We start from the raw sequence: 22,003 nt of genomic DNA, 5'->3' as shown, positions 1-22,003 counted from the left end.
CCCTGCCCATCCTGGAGGTCACCTGGGACGGGCACCGTCTGGTTTGTTGTGTATTGAAGCCATGAGCGCCAATGACAGCAGGGACGTGCGTGCGGCCAGCACCCAGCTCTGGGTGTGGCCACAGGAGAGGCCTCCTGGGGGGACATGCCAGCGCAGCCCCGTGTCCCCAAGGAGCCAGGGGGCTGAACCCCAGGACTGGAGAGGGGGGTCTGCCCACCACGCATGGCTGCACAGGCAGGGGGAGGGGGCACCTTGACTTCAGTGTTCCGTTTTCCCGTTTGACCCAATGACAGAGGGGACAGCCACTCGGGGTGGCTTCGAAGTCACTTCCTACCTCGGTAACACAGGTTGTTCTTACAGCCGCCTCCATAGCTGGGCGGGCACTCGGAGCAGGGCCGGCCGGTTTTGTACGGGGCTTCTCCGATCCAGTTGCCCCTGCGGACACACCAAAAACACCATCAGGAGGGGCCGCCGCCCGAGGGCCGGGGGCCCCTCCTCTCCCCCTTCCTGGGCTGTCCAGGGGAGGAAGGAGGGTGTGTGTGCTGGGTAAAGGGGGAGAGGCAACTGCACGGAGCCTAGAGAATTCTAGAAGAATGCTGGTCAGGAGCTGTGACATATCCTTCCTCCCCAGCACCTTGGTCCCCTCACGTTGGGGTGTGTGTTACCACCCCCCGGGCCCCACATCTGCCCGTGTCCTGCCTTACACAACTCTGAACACTGCCCCCCACCCCAGCCCCAACCTCTTCCTACTGGAAAGCTGCTGAGCTCCCCCCCTGTTAAGCCGTTTCTCAAAGGAGTAAAAGTCAGCATGTTTCACGGAGTACCTCGTGTTTACTAAGCTCCTACAACCCGGTCCCCCCATCCTTCTGACACCCAGGAGGGACGTGCTGGAATTCCATCCTTTTTTAGAGGAGGCCACTGGGGCTCAAAAAGGTTAGGTGACCTGCCCAAGGTCACACAGCAAGCAAGTGGAGGGGCTCAGAGCCTTTGAGCACTCTGCCCTCGCGGTCGGGACCAAGGTCCCTCCTGATGTCATGGACACCGTCCCACCTCCCTCTGAAGTTCCCAGGCAGGAAAACTGGAGGCCAGTCAGGGCCTGGTTCTCCGGGGGCCAGGTAGCAGGTGCGGAGCGGTATCCCCAAGCCCCTCTCCCAGAGCCTGGGCCTTTGGCACACAGGCTGGAGCCATGCGTGACCAGGGAACAGTCTCTGTGATTCCTTCTAGAAACTTCCTTCAGGGTTGACCTGGTTGGTCACCCATCTGTTCACTCAGGAAGGCAATCCAGAGCCCCACTACTAAACTAAGCCTGGCCCTGGCCTCCCTCAGCCTCCCTCCGCTGAGCAGTCCAGGGCAACTCCCCAAGTTGGACCCCAGCCCTGCCCGCCATGTGACCCCACCGCTGCCCTCAGCCCTGGCCCTCTGTCTCCTTCTCTGTATCAGGGGCCCCAGCGGGAGGTTGTGCAGTGACAGAGTGATGGCGTAGAGGCCCTCAGACAAGGGCCCCGCTCATGGTGAAGGTCGCGTGCTCTGCGAGCGTTTGCTGAATCAACTAGCTTGTCAGGTGGCGTTTCTGATGGCTTTCCAGGGAGGTCAGGGGCCCCTGCTGGTGTTGGAAGGTGTGGTGCCTGGCTCAGCATCCTGCAAGGCCAGGGGCTCAGACTCTTGAGGAAAGAGGCCACGGATACCACACAGCAATCAAAATGGCCCACTGAACAGGCAACACTGTGCATAAATCTCAAACGCACGGTGTTGAGCAGATGCCGGGCACGAAAGGGCATACATGTCTGGTCCATTCGCATGAGGGTCCAAACCAGACGCTGACCGATGCAGACAGATGTCAGATGGTGGCCCCTCTGGGGGACATTCTGGGCCCCTGGAAATATGCTCCATCTTGAGCTGGGTGGTAGTTGCAGGGCTACATACGTATCATACGGACTGAATGTGTGTCTCCCGGCCGCCCACTAATTCCTGCGTTGAAGCCCTAACCCCCAGGGGGGCTGTGTGTGGAGATGGGGCTTCCCAGGAGGTAAGTGAGGTGAAATGAGGTCACGGGATAAGGCCCCGATCCCCCAGGACTAGTGTCCCTAAAAGAGGAGACACTAGGGAGTCTGAAGAAAGGCCACGTGAGGACACAGGGAGGAAGGGACTCGCCGGCAACCGGCCCCGCTGTGCCACCACCTGAGACGCGCAGCCTCTGGGGCTCAGTCATGGCCACCCGCGCCGGCTAGCCCACGCAGACACATGTGGGATTTATCGGGCCGCACACTTAAGACTAGTGTGTATCATCCATACGTTATTCTTTTTTTCAAGAAAACAGCTGGGCGCCGAGAAAGGCAGAGCTCTGTTTCTGATAGGATCTTCACGTGTATTGTTTTTTTCTTTTTTATACAGAGTGGAATTGAAATATCCCTCGTGCCCCACCGGCCACTCTGCCAGGGATCCCACCATCGTGGGCCCGTTAGTGCTCTTCCACGGGGCTGGCGTGCCCCCCTCCACCACAGCGATGGCCTAATCCTCCCGCCCTCACGCCGGGCCTGTGGGCTCCGAGACACGGCCAGCACAGGCGTGCCAGGCACTTGACGGAGAGCATCTACTTTCCTCCTGGCCTCAGCAATTCCCTCTCATCCCACCTCCTCATGGCCACTGCTGACCCAAACCAACTAAGCGAGCTCATCCTCATTTCATTCGATCACTGAGCAAATATGCCTCAAGGGCATACCGTGTGCAGGGGCTGGCGCTAGGTGACGGCCAGCCCCATGGCCGGCGTGCAAACCACAGGCCATACACGGAGAGGGCAGTGTCCAAGAAGCAGCACATTATTTGATGAGCAAAGGAGGTGAATGAGTCAAAAGAGGGATAGATGGCACACTCATGATATCAGGATGCTGTGAGGAGGAAGGGCACTGATTCACAGAGGCTCCATGTGGTCTTTTCTAGAAGGCAAAACATAAAAATGCAAAAACTAGGTCTAGCATGTACACGTTTCCTAGGGTGCTATCTGCTGCATAATTTCAGAGAAAAAAGAGAATATCGCTATGGCACACCCCACTGGTTGGCCAGCCAACAGCTATTCCGGCTTCTGATTTGCTCAGGGAGTCCCAGAAGATGACTTGCAAAGCCAACTGGGCAATTTCATTGGTTGACTCCAATTAGGGAAATCTTGTGCCCCACCCCCGATCTGTGAGTGGTCTAGTTCTGGCCAATGACAAAGGGAGAAAGTGGGCCAGGGCTGAGAAAGGCCCAAGAGAAAGCCCTTTTCTACCATTCTCTTCCCTTGAATTCGGGAAGATGTGATGCCTGATGCTCTGCAGCTATCTTGGAACCATGAGGATAGGCTCGTACAGCAAGGAAACAGAAAGAGCTTGAGTCCTCACTGACACTGCTGAGCTTTTAAGTTGAACTGGATGCATCAATCTCTAGATGTCTTGTTATGTGAACTAATGAAAAGACCTCACCATTTAAGCCAACTTTAGTTGGGTCCTCCATGTCAGGCAAACGCATCCCAACCAATACAACCATGGTCCTTGTTCTTACTTTGGAGAGTAATTGCAGACGAGGTAGACCGCATTCTCCCAAACATCTCCCCAAACGTTCATCCTCTCGCAGGTGTTCACAGCACAGCCAATCTTGTTGGTCGTGGCCCAGACTATCTGAAAAGATGACATCCACGTGTCAGAGCCAGGGACAAGGCAGAGCGGGGCAACATAGTCTGGCCTGGATCTCCAGGGTGCTGGCGCTAAAGGGGTGTATGTTGTGAAGGGGTGAAGGACCAGATTTTTTCCCTAACCCCCTGAAGATCCATGTTTGTTAAACACACACACACATTCACACACACAACACACACCCAAACAAAAACAAACCACACACGAGGAAAATGTGCTAGCGATGGAAAACTGCCATACAAGTTTCTAGCACTTACTCCCCATTTCTGTGCTTGTATCACGAACCCAAGCTCAGCCCAGCAGCCGTACTTTAAATAATACCCAATTAAAGGAAAATATTATGGTAATGACAGAGCAGTTTTCCAACTGGGTAGCAGTCCTGCAGGACCAGATAGATGAGTGATGGGGTCTGGGGGTGCTGGGCTGAGGTCTCAGCTCGGGCCTCGGGGATTTACCTGTGTGTAGTGGGTGCACATGGGCCCAGAGCACCTCTCCGGACACCAGGGGTTGCACTCGTGGGGGTAGGGGTAGGTGTAGTCCTTCACTTCGTCATACCAGGACTGGACATGGAAGCCGGGAGAGCGGTACCTGAGATTGGCAGATCAGCTAGTTATGTCCGGGCCACCACACACCCAATAGACCGAGACCGCAGCTCACGGCACAGCCACCCACGGGGCGGGCTGGAGAAGGGGGCTGCTGTGGGTAAACAGCCCCAAATCCTGTCCAGCATTTGCTGTAAGTGCCTATAACCCAAATTGGCAAGGAGCTCACCTGGGCATCCCCGGAGTGCCTGGGTTCCAGGAATTTCCCTGGGTGGCCCACAGGCCACCTGTGTGCGCAGGAAACATTTGCCTGGCCCCCAGTGAGTCATTGTTTATATTACTATTATGTATTTATGCCCATGTACATTTGGGGAAATACACGTAGCCCACGAACCCCCGATTTCCCAGATACGATTGTTAAAACACAACTTGATTGAAAACGTGAGTCCCTTTAAAGTCAGTGCAGAGAAAAACAGTGAGTAAGTAACTGTCCAGGTCATGCACAGAAGGAATGCCGGAGAAGGTCTGAAAGCTGCAAAATAGACAGCTATGGGGGACAGGGCACATGGGTCCCCATCACCCCCGAACAAGAGCCTAGAGGCTCATGTTTCTCTATCATCGTGGCTGGCTTCATTCCTCAGCTGCCGGAGGGGTACCCAAGGACTCAGACACAAGGTAGAAAATGAACTGAAGATGTAGAAACCTGCAGGATGCAGAGCCCTGGTGTCACTTGGGCAAACCCTTTCCAAAACTTCCTATTTAGGATCTGATCCCCTGAGCCCTCCCTCACCCCCACCCTGGTCATCACCATGGGTGGCCACAGCCCCCTTGCTCGGCCCCATCCACCAGGTTGGCATCGCTGCTTTCTTCCCAGGAAAGAAAATAAACTGGACACAAATCACTGGTCAGCGTCACCAGCAAGTGTAAACAAAGCGGTTTCGATAAAGAGAGAAGACACGAGGGGTCTGGCCATTTCTGAGAGCACTGTGGTGAGCCGGGCAGTTAGAGGTCTTGTAACAATTACTGTCAGAGCCCAGAGTGCACGGTGGTGGTCAGTGATGTGGCCAGGGCCTGCCTGGAGAAGGACGCTGGCCGCCACAGAACCACGGAGCCACAGGGCCGTGTGGGGACACCCGTGCCCGTCTGATTCCCCGGAGTGCCACGGCCAGGCTGCTGCAGGGGCCCGGAGAACGAAGGGGGCTCTTTGGGAAAGCAGGTTGGCACTCAGCATCCCGCAGGGGCAAGCTCTCTATGCCCCTGGCACCATCAGTCCCAGCACTAAGCCTGATGCAGCAACAGCAAGACCAGATCCAAGAATGGCTAACGTTCGGCCTGTCGGCTCAATGGCCCGAAGGCAGCCTTGACAATGATGTTACAGAATAGAAGAACCGTCTGATACCATATGAGAAGGGGGGAAAGAATTAAAAGCTGTCCTGGCCATCGTTACCACGAAGTAAAAATATGCCGGCTCACAGCCAGATACTACACAGGAGTCCAGGAATATTCTGGCTGCTGAGCCAGGCCAATGGAATGATGGGTTTTCTCCCTGTAGACATTTTCTTTTAATGCTACTGGAAGACTGATTTTACAAAAAGCAGAATTCACCAGAAGGGGGAAAAAAAAAAAACAGGTGTTAATTCACTTCTGTGACGTCTGGACCCCTCATGACACCTGCTCAGGTTCTGTCCTGGAAAGGCACTGACCTAAAGGAAGCTGACTATTTGCAGCCACACTGAACGCAGGCGTTTACAGAGCTGGGGAATATCTGGGGTGCAAGTCAGGCAACCTGTACTTTAAGGGGATACTTCAAGTCTGGTCTAACTTTTCAATGAGGCCGGCAAAGCACAAGTGGGCCTTGAGCCCCTGGCCAGCCCTGGGTTCGGCCCCGGAGGACTTGCGTCCACAGCACACTGTCTGGTTGGTTGGTGCGTCTGCACCAGCCAGAAGGCATATTCCCCATGTCCCCTAAGGAAACCAACCCTCAGCCAGGTGGGTGCTCAGATGCATGCATCTTAGAGACTATGCTCAAGAGCCTCCTCCGGGCAAGGGGGCCTGGGTGGTAAGGGTGAGCCTCCCAATGGCCGGACGAGGAGGGGAAGGTGAGGGACAGCTGCTTGCCAGGTGGAACCTGGCTGGGCCTGGAGAAGGAGCAGAACCCAGACGTGCCGGGGCAGAGAAGACACTCTAACCAGCAGTGCTTGAGCAACATCCCCATGTTCCCAGCTCGCCCGGCCAGCTCCCTGCCGCAACAGGCTCAAGAATCCTTTCAAGGAAGTGGGATGGAACCCCCAAGCTAGAAACCCCAAGCCTGGTGACCAGCGTCTGGAGCCAACAAGCAGGCTCACATCCATTTTGCCAATTACTTGGAAGTGGCCCTGGGCACTGAGCCTGTTTCCCCACATATAGACGGGCATGGGGGATCCTGAGGTCTTACCCGCGACAACGGACAGCGAGCACCAAGCCCAGCACACAGTAGGTGCTCTGCAGGGGCGGCCAGTTCACAAGCGAGGGGGGACCGCGGCAGCTCTTACCTGCCCCAGTGGACGGCCAGGTTCTGCCCGAGGGACACCAGCAGACTGGTGGGCCCGTGCTCCCAGAGGCACTCATGAGCCCACGCTGCCGCCGACTGCTCCAGCTCCTCGTCCCAGGTCTGCAGGGAGAGGAGACATGGGCCGCCAGGGTCAGGGATGGTGTAAGAATGAAACCTGCAGCCACAGCCCCCGCATGGGCTCCCCGCGGAGCCCGGGCCAGGTCTCCGTTCTCGGACACTGGGTTCCACGCAGATGTTGGACGGGCTCCTGACCCGGCAAGCGGGGAGGGGCAGGGCAGCAAAGAACTCAGAGCAGCCCGGCCCACGGCGGTCCTCGCAGTTCCTGCTCTGGGCTCCCACTTGCCCGGGATGCTGAGGCAAGCCCCTTGCCTGGGGGTGCCCTCGGCGCAGCCCTGTGAACGTGCTGAACACCACAGGACTGTATGCTTAAAAGCGGTCGAAAGGGTGAATTTTATGTTTTGTGCATTTTACTGTTCTAAAAAGAAAAGGAGCAAGAAATGCCTCCCTCCCGGCCCATCCTGCTCTCCTGCGGCACAGCCCACCCAGGCCGGGGGCGGGGGGGGGAGGCGCAAGGGCAGGGTCTGGGCCAGAGGATCTGAAACAGGCTGCACCGCCCGTCCTGCCTCCCCGCCGGCCCAGGGACGCAAGTAACTCCCCAGGAAGGAACACGGTGAACAAAGCAGCAGGGCTCACTGCCCTCGGTCAGCTGCTGTCCGTTCTACTCCTGGTCGCCAGGTGGGCAGGCGCTGTTCCCTCTCGGGGGCGCCCCAGCCCCCGACACGCAGTAGGTGCTCATGGGAAGACGGTCAGGCAGAGCCCCGGGACCTGGCCTGGAACGGGACACTCACAGCGCTAACTGCAGGCCCCCAGGATGGAACATGATGAAGCCGAGCACCTCCCCAACCTCCTGCCCAGCCGCCTCTTTCCGGCCTCAATGCCAGAGACTGTGGAACATCCAGGGTGAGTCCTGGCCTAGGGCAGATGCCTCTGTGGACCTGGGTCACACCCCTGGACGCAACCCCCGTTTCGGCCGCCGTGGATGTTCTGGGTACACTCGGACATCGGGCTCCTCTCTTGATGTGCCCACCGAGCACTGTGTTGCTTCTGCCTGGGATCCTTCTCCCAAGCCCGGGACAGCCTGAAGTGGGGAGGGGACAGGCCTGCCTTTGGGTGGGTGATCCTCCTGCTGCTCTCTTTACTTAGCAGATCCAAGCCCCCGCTCCCACCGGGAGACCCCATGGTATACTGTGATGTTGGGCTTCCTCCCTCCTGTCTGCTGGACTTGTGCATCTCCCCCTCCCCAGTAAACTGCCCGAACCAACTTGGTGGCTCCATCTCCAGGCAGGCCCCCGTTGATGCTCCATGCAGGAACAGGCACCACCCACTGCGAGGGGAGGGCCGTGGGGACAGGAGAGAGCACCAGGATCCCTCTGGCCGGGGCCAGCTAAGGCCCTTCCCAGCGTCCAGGGAGGCAGGGCAGAGTGCGTGCCGGCGCTGACCCCACCCCGAGGCTCACTAGCTTCTCAGAAGTTCACTGTTTATTCTAATCAACGTGAACCTTGTGTGCCTTGGGTCCGCGTCCATAACATCTTCTGCAGCTCAGCGGGGAGGGCTGTAAGGAGGGCCCTGGCAGATCTCTGGGGGTTAAGGGCGTCTGAAGTTCTGGCTGGAGGGAGAGGACGCAGCCAAACAAGGACCTAGCTCTCCCCTCCCTGCTTTCGACGCCTCCTTCTGGGCCCGCCCTTCACCTCCCGCCCTTCTTTTGGCTCCAGCTGTGCCTGGCACATAGTAGGACCTCAGAGAGGCACAGGTGAACCTTCTCTACCCCCCAAAGGGGTGACTGGGGCAAGAGAGAGGGAAAGAACCCGGCAGTGGGGGGCCCCGGTGAGAGTGCGGGGCCAGGCTCTGCCCCTTGCTGGCTGTGTGACTGTGGACGAGTGGCTTCACTTCTCTGAGCCTGTTTCCCCATCTAGGCTAAGGATGCCACCAGGAAAGGATTTGGGGGAAGGTGGAATGAGCAGGCCTCAAGCGCCCAGGCAAGGTACCTGGATATTAAGGAAATTAACTTTCTCAAGCACCTACTACATGCCAGGAGCAGGGTTAGGCCCTGTACCTGAACACCTGCCACTTGCCAGAGAACATTATTAGCACCACTTTCTTATTTAATTCTCAGAATAAGCCCTTGAGGTTAAGGTATATTTTCCCACTGTTGCAGACAAAAAAAAACCCTTGAGGCTAAGAGAGGTTAGGTAACTCGCCAAAGGTCACACAGCAGGAAGTTAGAACTTTAACAACCCAGCTTTATCTGGCTTCCCAGGGGTCTCATCTTGCTCTGCATATGCTGTCAGCAAGCACTGGTCCCACTCCACTAAAGTAATAAGTCACTAAAATAGAAACAGCAACAGTATAGTTAACATTTATTTAGCACTTACGCATTATCTCATCGACTCCTCCAAACAATCCTATGAGAAAGGTACTTTTATTGTCCCCATTGTGCAGGTGAGCAGACATGAACACAAAGGGGCTAACTAATCCGCCTGGAGTCATACAGCTACCAAGTGGCAGGCTGGCTCCAGAGCCCCGTCACCTATAAAACCTCAAAATAGGGTGTCTCAACTCTTTGGAGTTTTAATGTCCGCCTTTCAGGGCTAAGGCTATTTCAAAAGGACCACGGCCGAAGCCCCAGCAGGCACGGCTGAGCAGGAAGCTGGATTTTCAAGATAATTTCTCAAATGAGTGCCCCTTGTCTGGGTGGAGACCGGAAGAGATGGGCAGGCCTGAGGTGGAGGAGCTGGGCCTCGCGCTATCTCCCCTGCCTCGGGGCCCCTGCTCAGAGGCGTCACCAACAACACCAGTGAAGGCTCAGCTTCCCTGACAGGCAGGCCATTTAGACCTAAGGACCCAGACCCCAGCTCTAATCCTGAAATAACACAAAATAAACAGACGGGAAAGCATGGCAGGCTCGTGAGAGGCTACACTGACGTCCCCTGCTGCCTATGTGAGCCCTGCTCACTGCACCGAAACTTCCATACAGCCCTGGACAAGCACAGAGTGGAGACATGAAGAGCAGCGTAAACTGAGCCTGTTCCCGACAGGAGGCAGGATCCCCGGGGTTTGGGGCTCAGTCAAGCTCCTTGTTGGGCACCATATAGGGCCTTGGGGTGGGATGCGGCCCAGGAGGAAGGCCGACCCATACAGAGAGGTGGAGAGTGTCCTCTCCGCCCCCCCCCCCACTCCGGGGACCGGGCCAGGTCTTGGGAAGGATGGGGGAAGAGTCCACACCCAAAGCCACCAAGAATTCTAATTCTCTACGTCTTTAACCCTAAAAAGGCCTGCTCCAGCTGCTGATACATTACTCTTCCTCCTAAGATTAGCACAACCCCTTCAGAGTAAATGCTTGGGCCATGTTCTTGAGGGAAAGAAGAAATGGTTTCATAACGAGTTCCCAAAGGACAGCCTTGCTCCAAGGGTGTCTGCACAGAAAGGCAAGCCTTTCATCTGCCCGATAGCCGGTAATGGGCCACCTGGTGAGGGCAGAGACGGCAACACTGAGGGGCTCCCAGGCACGTGGGGTGCTCCCTGATCACGAGCACCACCTATATCAGAGCCCAAGGCACCATGAAACGGGACAGTAGAGTCCAAAGGAGGGAGAGGAGCTGGGTCCTGAGTGAGGCTTGCTTACAACAGGATAAGGCACGAGGTGGGGACAGGGCTCCTGGGGGAGGGAGGGCCTGGCAGCAACTTGGGGGAACACCGAGTGGCCTCTCAGGACAGATGAGCTCGTGATCGAGGGCCTCCAGCGCCAGGCAGGAGCATTTGGGCTGCATCCTGGTCACAGAGGGCCCTGAGGCTCCTGAGCAGGGGACAGGCTTGCTGAAGGTCAGGAAGGGCACAGGAGGCAGGGCTCAGGGCAGGCCAGCAGGGGACAACGTGGGAGGTGAGAAGCCCCAGGGCTGATCGAGGTGTTGGGGGGACAGGCTGGGCAGACAGGAAGCGGGCAGGGGCAGTGGGGGTGCCAGGGTTTAAAATGGGCATGGGATGATGGCTGCAAGCCTGGGTCCTGCAGTCTGTTCTGCCACTACCAGCTCTGACCTCGGGCCTCAGTTTCCTAGTCTATAAAATGGGAGAAAAGCAGCAGGTGTGTCACAGGGCTGGCAGGACGGGAAGCGGTGCTAGCAGAAACAGAGGGGCGCACATGGACGTGGGGCCGGAGGCATGGGCTTGGAGGGCCGACTGCCCCTCTGCTCCTTACGCGTGGGATTTCCCCAGGCTCACGGGAGACCCTCCGCTGTCCCCTCTCTGCCAGCCCCTCGCTGACAGACACCCCATCTCTCACGGACTCGGCCCCGTTGCTGCTCAGACGGAGGAGGGCGGCGGATGGGGCCAGAGGAAGCGCTTACCATGTACTCCATGTTGGAGGCCGGGGGGTACACCTGGCCCCTCAGTTTGTTGTGAAGCATGAGGATCTCCTCCTTGTCCGACCTGGGGATGGCCCTCCGGACCCGGGAGTGGGGCTTGTCCTGCTGGTATTTGCTGAGCAGCTTCTCCAAATGGGTGACGTTGGGCAGGAAAAAGCCTTGGGCTCCGCAGACCAGCAGCACCAGCCCCAAGGGGACGACTCTGTTCAGGACACAGATCATGGTGCCACGCAGGCAGCGAGGACCTAGGGGGACCAAGCAGGCTGGGCTCCTGAGGCAGTGCTGGGGCACGGAAGCTCTGAAGGAAAGCAGAGGGCGGGGGGGGGGGGGAGAAGTCGATCAGTCTTAAACCAGCTCCAGCGTGAGCTTGAGCAGTGAACAGCTCTCCCCACTTGAAACCCGAGACTCCCAGAAGCTCAGTAACCGAGGTCCCACAGACAGAAGAGGTGGAGCTACCCTGGTTCCTCTCTCCCTAGACGGTCACAGAGTGTCCGAGAGGACAGGCAGGGCTTGAAAGAGTGTGTTTATTCACACATCTCCCCTCTGATTCACCTCCAAGGGAGAGTCCGTCAGTCACGGGAGCTTTCCTGGGCATGTAGTTTGTGCTATAGACACTGCGCCTCGCCCCGGGGAGCTCCCACTCGGGCTGGGGCAAGAGGCGAGGAAAACCACAGTCCCTACCTGCGGGGCAGTGCTGACTGAGGGCGAGGAGCTGGAGGAAGGGGCTGCAGAACCCCGCCGGGGTGCTGACCCGCCTGGGACCCTGAGGGGCCGTGTCCTTCCATCAAGGCTCCTTCGGGCTTCCCCCACACGAGCTGCAACCCGCTCTCATCGGTTGAGTTGGCTAGGTTTGCAAGACAACATCCAGCAGAGGCATCAGCAGGGGCACGGCGCAGAGGGGCAGGGAGGCAGAGTGCGAGTCAGAGCATGGAGCCAAGGAGCCATGGGAACAGGGCAGTTCCCACTCTGACCCTGGCAACTCTCCAGGGTCCTGACGGAGCTTCAGACAAAAATAACCACCATCCAGCAGGGAGGCCCGGCATTCTCCAGACTGGGTGAGACGCAGCCTCCCTCCGGGGGAGTTCCCTCTGGGGCAGAGCCCCGGGGACGGGACGGCACAGAAGGCCGTGTGTGCACTCGCCTGCCCCACTGGGAATCAAACCAGTAATGCAGACCCCTGTGGTCCCGACTCCTCTCCAGGATTAGTCGCACCGCCATATATGAACATTTCCCAGCTGCAGAAGGCCAGGCTGACGGAGATGCCAAGACACTGACGCTGGACTGCCCTTGGTGACACAGCAAGAGCAGAGACCCACGTCACGGAGCACCCACCGGGCGTCACGACGTCACGGGGTCTGTGGCACTCTCCGCCTTGGCAGCTTCAGGGCCAGGGGACCCCCGAAGGCATGAAGCAGAACTGCTCCTAGGACTCACCCCCGAAGGCATGAAGCAGAACTGCTCCTAGGACTCACCCCTGAAGGCATGAAGTAGAACTGCTCCTAGGACTCACCCCCGAAGGCATGAAGCAGAACTGCTCCTAGGACTCACCCCCGAAGGCATGAAGCAGAACTGCTCCTAGGACTCAACTGTGATTCCACTGGACTAAAGCCTGGGTGGGGTTTAAATCACCAGTGGGCCCCATTCAAACGACTCTCATGCGGGGACAGGTAAATAGACGGTGGGGCAGTCGGGTGGAGTATTACACAGCAGGGAAAAGGAACAACCTAGAGCCATGTGAACGTCAGCATACGTAAATCCCAAATCCAACGTTGGGTTAGAAAAGTAAGTTGGAGAATATAACACTAATGGTCCTATTTACGCCAACTTTAAAACATACAGACCACGGTTTGTATAACTTACAGGTACATATGGATACAGACACACATACACGTGTGTATATTATATGTGCATATTGTATACATGTGTCTGTGTGTACATATGTGTACATGGGGGGTTATATAGTAAAACCACCCCTGAACCAGACCAAGTTCGTGGTGCTGGTTGACTCCAGGGTGAGGGATGGGGAACTGGGAAGGAGAATATGAGGGACCTTGTCTCAACCTTTAACATATTATTTGTATTTTTTAAAATCTCAAGCAGATAGGGCAAACTGTCCACCTCTGTTCACTTTAGGGGAACAGGCTGAGTTGGGAGGAACTGCAAAGCGGTAGCCCAAGGAGGGTGGGCACAGGGGCCGGACCTGGGTGGGGAGCCCATGCTATCCTTTGGACGTCTCTCGTTTTTAAAAATATCAGTTAATAAAAGAAAACAAAATGCCAAAGCATGAAAAGACAAAGAAGCAACTGCTGGTTCCACGTGCATCCTTCCAGCATGTTCTCTTGAGCCAGTGAGACTTTATTCCTAAAGACAAGACAAGCCGCCTTCACTGTGCACTTGATGGGGCCGCCTGAGCCCAGCACTTGTAGGAGGGTCCTTGTCTGCACGGCCGCACAGAGAATTTGTAAAGCCTCAAGGGCAGCTTTTGAGTTGGGAGCACTGTTTCCGGGGTTTGGTCACACACTCCCCACAGAGGTGAACACAAAGGACAAGAGACGAGGGCCTCCTCAGCCTCACCTCAGCCAGTGACCCCCCGGGAAACGCAGATATGCCCTGGGTCGCGCCGCTCACAGCATCGCAGGGGAAGCACGCCTATAGCACCGTTGGTTCTGAGAGTGGCCTGGCCTGGCCAGAGCTCGGGGGACCTGGGGTCCTCGCTGGGGAGGACTGAGGCCCAGATCGTGCCACTCCTGCTAAGTCTGGGCTGCAGGACAACACCGAAGGCTTTAGCAGAACCATGAGGACGAGGGGCCAGAGGCTCTCCTCCCGGGACCCTGCGCGGTGCTGCTCTGGACTGAGCTGTGGCCCCCCCCAGATTCACAGGCTGGGGTTCTGACTCCCAGAACCTCAGAATGTGATTGTATTTGGAGACAGGGCCTTTAAAGAGGTCATTAAGGTAAAATGAGGTCACTAGGTGGACTCTGATCCAATCTGACGGCTGTCATCATAAGAGAGGGGAATGGGATGCAGACACCCACAGAGGGAGGATCCACAGGGAGAAGGCAGCGTCTACAGGCCCAGCAGGGCTGCCCACAGTGGGGGCTCGGCCTCCAGAAGTATGAGAAAATACTGGATGAACAGGACTGCGGTTCCAATACCCCACTGGCCGCTGTGGGGAAGGAGGCGGGCGAGGGGCGGGGTGCAAGGTAAATCAGGAGGCCAAGGCCCACTTCCCCGGGGCATCACCAGCACCCTGGGCCTGCGCGGCCCCTCCAGCCTCTGCCGCCCCAACAGCTCAACCAGGACTTAGGGCCTAGACACTTCAGCCCCTTTCCCACCCACCATCAGACAATTTAAACCCTTTCTTCAAATGAGACGCGTGCACTGTCCGAGGCTGCTCGGGGCTTCCCAGGGACAAGTACAGTCCCCAACCAACCGGGGAGGCTGACACTGAGGGAGACCTACTGCACACCAGTCCCTGGATTTCTCCTCTCACCCACCTGATGATCTTGGGTTCTACTGCTTCCATTTTACAGAGGAGGAGACTGAGGCCTCTGCAGTGTCCGGAAGAGCCCAAAGTTGTACAGCGGGTGAGCAAAAACTGAGCGCTGGGACACAGCCCATCCCGCCCCAGGACCCTTTCCTTACGCTGCCCTGTCTCCCTGAGAGTGGGCTTCCTGAAGGAGTGCCCGGCACCAGCCTGCAGGGGAGGGGGCCCCGCGACAGCCCAGGCTCCAGCAGCGGCCCCGTCCATGCCGGCCTCCAGGTCAGATGGTGATTCCTGGCGGTTAGAAGACACCTGTGTGTCACCCCCAGGGGACTAAAACCTTACATCATGGTGACCTTTCACCAAAACACGCCTCCATCGCCAGGCCTGGCACGCATCCAACCTCCCTCCACCACTGTGCCTGTAACTCCCACGTGGCGAGCTGACCTCCGACCCCTGACATCGACAGATGCTCTCTGAAGAGCACTCTTTGGACTCCTGGTTTTCCGAGGCTTGGCAAACCTCGTTTCTAGAGAAGGCCTCCTCCACTCTGTCACCCCCGGCCTGTCTCCAGTGGCTGGAGACACACGTCGCGGACCGCTGAACAGTGCAGCCGAAACGCTCTCCAGAAGCTCTGGCGCTCCTTTGCCACAGTTGCAAACCCAAGCCAAGACAGGACTCCTGAGAACGGGCCAGATGTCAGGCCCCCAGGGAGGTGGGGAGGGGGACCAACGACGCTTTCAGGCCCCAGGGCCCACGGCAAGACCCAGCCTGGCTAACGAAAGCCACAGGGAATCAACTTCCTACAACACTGCCCAGGGCTCCTAAACACACCTGGAGCCCACCAGGGAGGTGGTGGTTTCTGACCCCATTTTATAGGAAAGAAAACTGAGCCCAGGAGACACTGCCTGGTATTGGTGAGGCTATACAGCCCGTTAAGAGGTGGAGCCGAGACGTGAAATCCAGCTTTCTGAAAGCATGGGGGACTTTCAGCCCATGGTCGGGGTATCCACTCTGCAGCTGCCCCGCCGCCCCGCCAGGGCTGTGTGGACCCGGAGGGGATCAGCAGACCCCCGTGTTCCCAATCTAGCAATGGCGTCTCCTCAGGGTTACCTCCTAGGCAAGGCCACCCCTAATCCTGCCTCTCGGGAGCAAGTGACAGAAAGGGAGTACACGTGGGGCTCCATGCGTCATGCCACCAGGGCTCTGCCCGTGTTTGGGAGCGTCTGCCAGGAAGATGAATCTCAGCACTGCGTTTGTCGGCCGGCATCTCTGAGCTGTGCCAAAGCTCTTCCCTCCTGCACATGCTGTTCTCACAGCTCATCCCATGGCCCCAATCTGCCTCCTCCCTGCCCCGGGCCAGCCCGATTGATTCCTGCTCTTTCGGCTACGATTCAGCTCCAGGGTCACGGCTGAATCACGCCCCAACCAGACCTGTCGGGCTTGTTCGCCGCTGAATCGCTGACAGCTGACACGTCGGTGTTCAATAAATATTTATGAAATGAATGTGTGGGTTGCATCCTCCTGAGGAAGTCAGGAGAGCCGTTGAAGGACGGCGCAGGGTGCGGGTCCTCCGGGAACACCGAGCTGAGTCAGCTCCCGACGCAGCCCCTAGCTGGCTGCGTGGCTTGGGCACAGCATGTCCCTGCTCTGGGCCCTGGCCACCACGTCTATATGGTAGACGGGAATCACAGGGCTTGTCTGACCTCAGCGATTCAGCGGTCAATAAGCCAGGCAGGTCTGCGGACGTGCTTCAGTGCCAGGAAGCTTCCAGAAAGCAGCGTCCTTTCATCTGAGGAGCAGGGCTTCATCCACCTGGCCTGGTTAGGGTCAGGGGATGAGCTGTGTGATGAGGAGCAAACGAGATCATGAACATGGGTGCTTCATAAGTGTTAGCTATTTTAATGAGGATGACAATGCTACATGCGCCACAGAGGCAGTGTGTGAAGAAGTTTCTAGAAGCCCAGGATTAATGATGGGGAATAAAGACCATTCTCTCTTCATTACAGTATTTCAGAGCCCCACCTCTGCCTTGATACAAAAATCTAATTTTTAAACAACATATTAAATGTGTAATGCGTGCAGGGTTTAAAAACTGTCCCCTAAATTCGAAACACACTTTACTCAAGACGTGCCTTGAGCCATGGCCACTTTCTCCCCAGCTTTCTGGGGAAGCAGGTTCCGAGATGTCGTGAACCGTCGTGAAGACTGGCCGGCTCGGGGTCGTGATTTCAGGGCCCCACATTGGGCGTGGAGCCTACTTAAAAATTTTAAAAATCAAAACAATAAAAAGGAACCAGGTCTGGGGCATTAATGTTGACTCTCTGGGCAGGAACAACCTGTACGTATGTTCATGGTCATTTGCACTGATGACAATGACCCAGTTCACGTGCCATGAGGGCCGACGTGCTCCTTCCAGGGCTCAGCCTTAGCTGAGTCAAGAAACCGTAGGTGCCCTAGATCTCACCATGGCTGCATCGCGTCTGCTCATACTATCTGCCTTTCCCACCACACTGTGCACCTGCTGAGGGCTGGAACCAGTGTATGCTGGGAAATGTCCAAACACCGACACTCCAAAAAATAAAAAAAATAAAATCACCCTGATATGTAGTGTTTGTCAGGTCCCTCAGGACAAACATTCCCACGGTGGCCAATTTCAAGCAACCCGTGTGAGATCCCTGACAGTGGGATTTCTGGAAAGACGCAAGATGGCACATCATTGTGCGGTCTTTCCGCCACAGGGATGGAACAGGCACGGATCACCTCACGGGCAGAGATGACAGCGAAGTGTGGGAGAAGGCTGGGGCAGGGTAAGTTCTGAGCTCTCATTACCTTCGTTGTAAAGAGGACTTATGTAACGATAAGTTCATGTCATTTGACGTTTAAGGGTGGTCTCTGAAAATTTAACAAAATGCAAGGAGCCGGTTCCAGCCCACCACTGGCTGGCCCTGAGTCATGTTCCAGTTCACACCGCAGAGAGTATTAACTGCTCCACAAACATTTATCACAAATACCATAGCCAGCCGTTCTGGATGTGACCCCACAGTGGGCCCTCCACTCCCGTACTCCACAGGCTGATGGGGTCATGGCCGCAAGGACCCTGTCCTACAGGTGAGGGAACAGAGGCTCCAGAGAAGCCACTTGCTCACAGTCACACAGAATGTCTGCGAGTGCCGATGTATCGTCACACTCTTGCTGCTGGCCCGAAGGTGAGCTCTCCAAAAAGGCAGGGCAGGGCAGCTCTAACCTCCCGCCCATGTCAGCCGGGCTCATTCAGGAACACGTCCGCCCCATGTGACAGCGGCTAACCCGAAAGGCCAGGGGTGCCCCACGCTCTGCTCTTCCTCGGAAACACAGAGGGGAACTCAAAATGTGAGTGGGGCCAAGGGCAGATCACAGTCATACCCACAAACCACCCAAAATTCGAGGAATGAAGCCATGGCTGGGAGGGGGGAGGAGGGACACCCCAGCATGTCTGGGGCAGATCCCAGGACTGGCCAGAACCTCCAGGGACGAGCATCTGGGTGAGTACCAGACACCTGGGATGTGTGGAGAGGAGATCTCCCCTCCTCGGTGGGATCCAGTTTTCCTTAAACTCCTCCCCACGGGATTAGGGCTGGACACAGTAGGAGGCAGGCCTTTTCCCTTCCCTGCAGCCTCCCCACCCCCAGTCCTGGCCGTCCACAACCGAAGACAGATGGCCAAGGAGAGCCTATGCAAAACCCATTTGATTTTTTTTTTAAGATTTTATTTATTTATTTCAGACAGAGAGAGAGTGAGGGAGAGTAAGAGAGCATGAGCACAAGCTGGGGGAGGGGCAGAGGGAGAAGCAGGCTCCTGGCTGAGCGGGGAGCCCGATGCCGGACTCAGTCCCAGGACCCTGGGATCATGATCTGAGCTGAAGGCAGATGCTTCACTGACTGAGCCACCCAGGTGCCCCTCAATTTTTTTTTTAAGATTTTCCTTATTTATTTATTTGAGGGAGAGAGGAAGAGCAGGGAGAGGGGCAGAGGAGAGGGAGAGAGAGGAAATCTCAAGCAGACTCCACCCTGAGCGTGAAGCCCAAAGTGGGGTTCAATCTCACAACCCCGAGATCATGACCCGGGCCAAAATCAAGAGTTGGACGTTCAACCAACTGAGCCACCAAGGAAGGCATCCCTCAATTTCTTAAATACTATGTGGAGACTACACAAAATCCTAGGCAAAAGGAGAAGAGAGCTCATTTTGCACAAAAAAAAAAAAAGAATTAAAAACCAGATGTGTTTAATATAAACCAAGACAGTAGATAAGAAAAGCCATTTTAAAATGACTGGATAATAAATCAATACATTCTCAAAATACCCGGTATCTGACTCCAGGGGCCCCTCACCTGCCTTCTTGCCCACGTGTGGAGGTTTAGCAAAGCTTCAGATAAACATCAGGAAACCATGGGCTCCCAAGGACTGCTCCAAGGCCGTGAGGAAAAGCGTGGATGTCAGGTCAGACCCGGGTTTGAATTGTGGCCTCACCACGTAGAGCCTCGTGCTGCCCCAAAGGTCCCTCAGCCTCTGATTTTCCAGTTCCTCAAGGGGGACAATGAGGCCCTGACTTGCTCACATGGATCAAGGAGGGAGGGTAAGAAGTGGTTCTGGAGCTGTCTACTGACTGTCTTTCCTTCCTCCTGGGTGAGTTCAGGCATCTCAGATCCTTTCTGCTCCGGGCTACGGGGCTGACGGCACCTGCACCAGCCTCCTGCCTGAAATGCCTGATTCATGGTATCCGGTGGTATCTGTAAGGGTGAGTCACGGCCCCTGGCTCTGAACCAAGCTCGAAGACACACGGCTCAAGAATCCTACAGGACCAGGCTATGGAACCTCCACACCGCCGTGCAGACGGAAATCCCAGGGCATGCCCCTGGGTGGCCACGGAGTCCTTCACATGTGCAAGCAAGCAAGGCAGTCTGCCTCGAGAGAGGGAGGGGACATCATAGCTAATAGACAAAGACAGAAGGCGTGAGAAAACCACCCGGGGAATGGGATGGTAACTCCAGGCAGAGGAAGGACAGGGACCACTCTGGCTGGGGTGGACAGCAAGGTCTCGCTCAAATCACAAGGAAGGGGAACCCCAGACAGCAGGAACCACAAGGTCAAAGGCTTCAGGATGGTCCCTGTCTTGGCATGACCGAGGACAGGCACAAAGCTGTGGAGCTGGGAGGAAATGGGGTCACATAGGAGGGCAGCGCCAGGTGGCCAGGGGCCTGGAAGACCATGGTGAGTCCTGCTTTTATTCCAAATGCAAAGAGGAGCATCAATTGGCGGGGGAGGTACAGCCGATGGTGATAGGCTTTGAAAGCCCATCAGCATGCAACGACACAGGCAGAGCTCAAGACCGAACAAAAGAAGCCAGACTCCAATGATTAAACAGGCTCCATTCCGTTAGAAGTCGGGAAATGGTTCCCCGGTGGGCGGGGGGGGGGGGGGGGGGCCAGGGGGGGGGCCCGGGGGTGGCTCGGGCTCCCTGCAGCTTGTGCACTTGGGGAAAAGTCACCCGGAGCGCACCAATGAGCGCGCACTCCTCTCTGGTAACGTGAAACTTGAATACAACTTTTTTCAAGTTTGAAATCGCTCTGGCTTCTAAGAACGGACCAAGGGAAGTGTGAGATGCAGCAAGAAGATCCTCGGGGTTGTCCCCAAGGAGTCTCAGGGCTGAGGCAGGTCCAGGGCCTGGCCTCAACAGCCCTTCAGACTGCAGCCCAGATAAAGCCCTGCGCCCGGCGGGGGCCTCCCCCTTGGACCAGACACCAACTCTCCCAGACAGGGCCCGGTTCATCCCAAGTCTGAGAGGGCACTTTGTCCGGCGGTGCCAAAGCTGCAAATGCCTTCCACGCCAGTGAGGCCCAAGCCTTGAAGGTTCCCGGGAATAAACAGGGTTTTCAGCGGCCAGGCGCTTCCGCAGGAGAGAACAGACCAGCTGTGTCGGAGCTGGTGTGGGGCAGAGAGGGGGGTGGCGGCCGATGGTATACACACACTCAGATATATTTTCAGCGCCGTTGAGGGAACTGCTCATTGTTCCAGAGGGGGTGTTTGGGGCTTATAAACAGATGTATTTTAAAAGCTCCTGGGCACACAGGGGCAGTGAATGTGCTCCGAAGGAAGATGCTAGACTCCTCCGGACACTTGCCCAAGGCCCCAGAGCAATGAGTGCCAACAAGCTGAGCATTCTTCTGGAAGAAAAGCCATGAATCTGCCAACAGCTTGTGAAGGGGCCTCTCGACCCTGCACAGAGGTGGCCATCCCAGCCCCCAGGGCTCTTACTTCTGTCTGGTCGTGTGACCCCTCTCTGGTCCCAGGCCCTACATCCAGAACCTTCCACACAACTTCACATCCACCCCCACTAGCCAGCCATCCCCTCCCCATGTTGGTGCCGGGGCCTCAAGGCAAGTCTTCATCAGCTGTATAGGGTGGCAGGGCTCACCTTCAGGCCTGAGCCAGAAAGTGCCAGAAGCCTCATTAAAACACAGATTGCTGGCCCCACCCTCGTAGCTTCTGATTCAGGAAGCCTGGGATTGGGGCCTGAGAATCTGCATTCCTAACAAGTTCCCAGGTACTGCTGCGCCCCCCTTGGAGGGGGGCCCCACTTTGACAGCTGTGGCCCCAGACTGTAACAGTCTTAAATCTCATGCCCCACCCGAATGCAGCACTTCCCAAACTCCCACCCTCGGCACACCTACCTCCCCCCCCGCCCCGGGCTACCAGCACTAATCCATACTGTGTACTTTTACGTAAGGTGGCCCGCATTGAGGGTGCAGAGAAATGTCCTTGGTAAAGGTAACTTTCCATCCCCACCATTTACAAAGAACATGATCACTTCTGCCTCGAACAGAAGGCAGGAGTAAAACTTCACATGTTGAAAACAGAACAAAGTGAGGGCCTCCCAGCTGGCCACGGATGCCAGCCACAGACTTTTATGCCGAGGGCGCTCTGTCTTTGCCATAAAGGGGGAGCATGGTGTGGGGCAGGTGTTGGGCACAGGCAGCACCACCCACATTTGCCTTGACCTAAAAGGCCAGCTCCTGGATGGGGGGCCTTTGGGGCTGGGTCTGTGCACAGGCTCGGTCATGGCGGGGACCAGTGGGGATGGCTCCCCACACTTTGGGGAACACTGCTCATTTCACAGTAATCTGTTCTCAAGTGCAAGGCCCACAGCCTGTGACAGGAAATCCAGACCCAGGGGGCACAAGGGTGGCTCAGTCGGTTAAATGCCTGACTCTTGATTTCAGCTCAGGTCATGATCTCAGGGTCGTGAGGTCGCGCTCTGCGTTGGGCTCTGTGCTGCGCATGGAGCCTGCCTGGGATTCTCTCTCTCCC

The 22,003-nt window shown here is 56.6% G+C and overlaps 1 protein-coding gene across 5 annotated transcripts in view; it reads right to left on the bottom strand.

Moving 5' to 3' along the window:
- Positions 1 to 22,003, bottom strand: part of CRISPLD2 (cysteine rich secretory protein LCCL domain containing 2) — a 123,714-nt gene that overhangs the window by 86,284 nt on the left and 15,427 nt on the right. For all 5 annotated transcript variants that reach the window (XM_025860469.2, XM_025860472.2, XM_025860470.2 and 2 more), the window contains exons 2-6: positions 11,156 to 11,471; positions 6,736 to 6,854; positions 4,118 to 4,250; positions 3,535 to 3,650; positions 335 to 435 (exon numbers count right to left, since the gene is read on the bottom strand). In XM_025860469.2, coding sequence (XP_025716254.1) covers positions 335 to 435; positions 3,535 to 3,650; positions 4,118 to 4,250; positions 6,736 to 6,854; positions 11,156 to 11,395 — 709 coding nt within the window. In that variant the 5' untranslated portion in view covers positions 11,396 to 11,471. The remainder of the gene's footprint in view (positions 1 to 334; positions 436 to 3,534; positions 3,651 to 4,117; positions 4,251 to 6,735; positions 6,855 to 11,155; positions 11,472 to 22,003) is intronic.

The sequence above is a fragment of the Callorhinus ursinus genome, unplaced genomic scaffold (genome assembly GCF_003265705.2).
Source record: "Callorhinus ursinus isolate GAN/ISIS: 27379988/994484 unplaced genomic scaffold, GSC_fseal_2.0 scaffold46, whole genome shotgun sequence".
Taxonomy (NCBI): Eukaryota; Metazoa; Chordata; class Mammalia; order Carnivora; family Otariidae; genus Callorhinus; species Callorhinus ursinus.
Note: the sequence above shows the minus strand (reverse complement) of the source record. Positions and strands in the feature narration are given on the sequence as shown.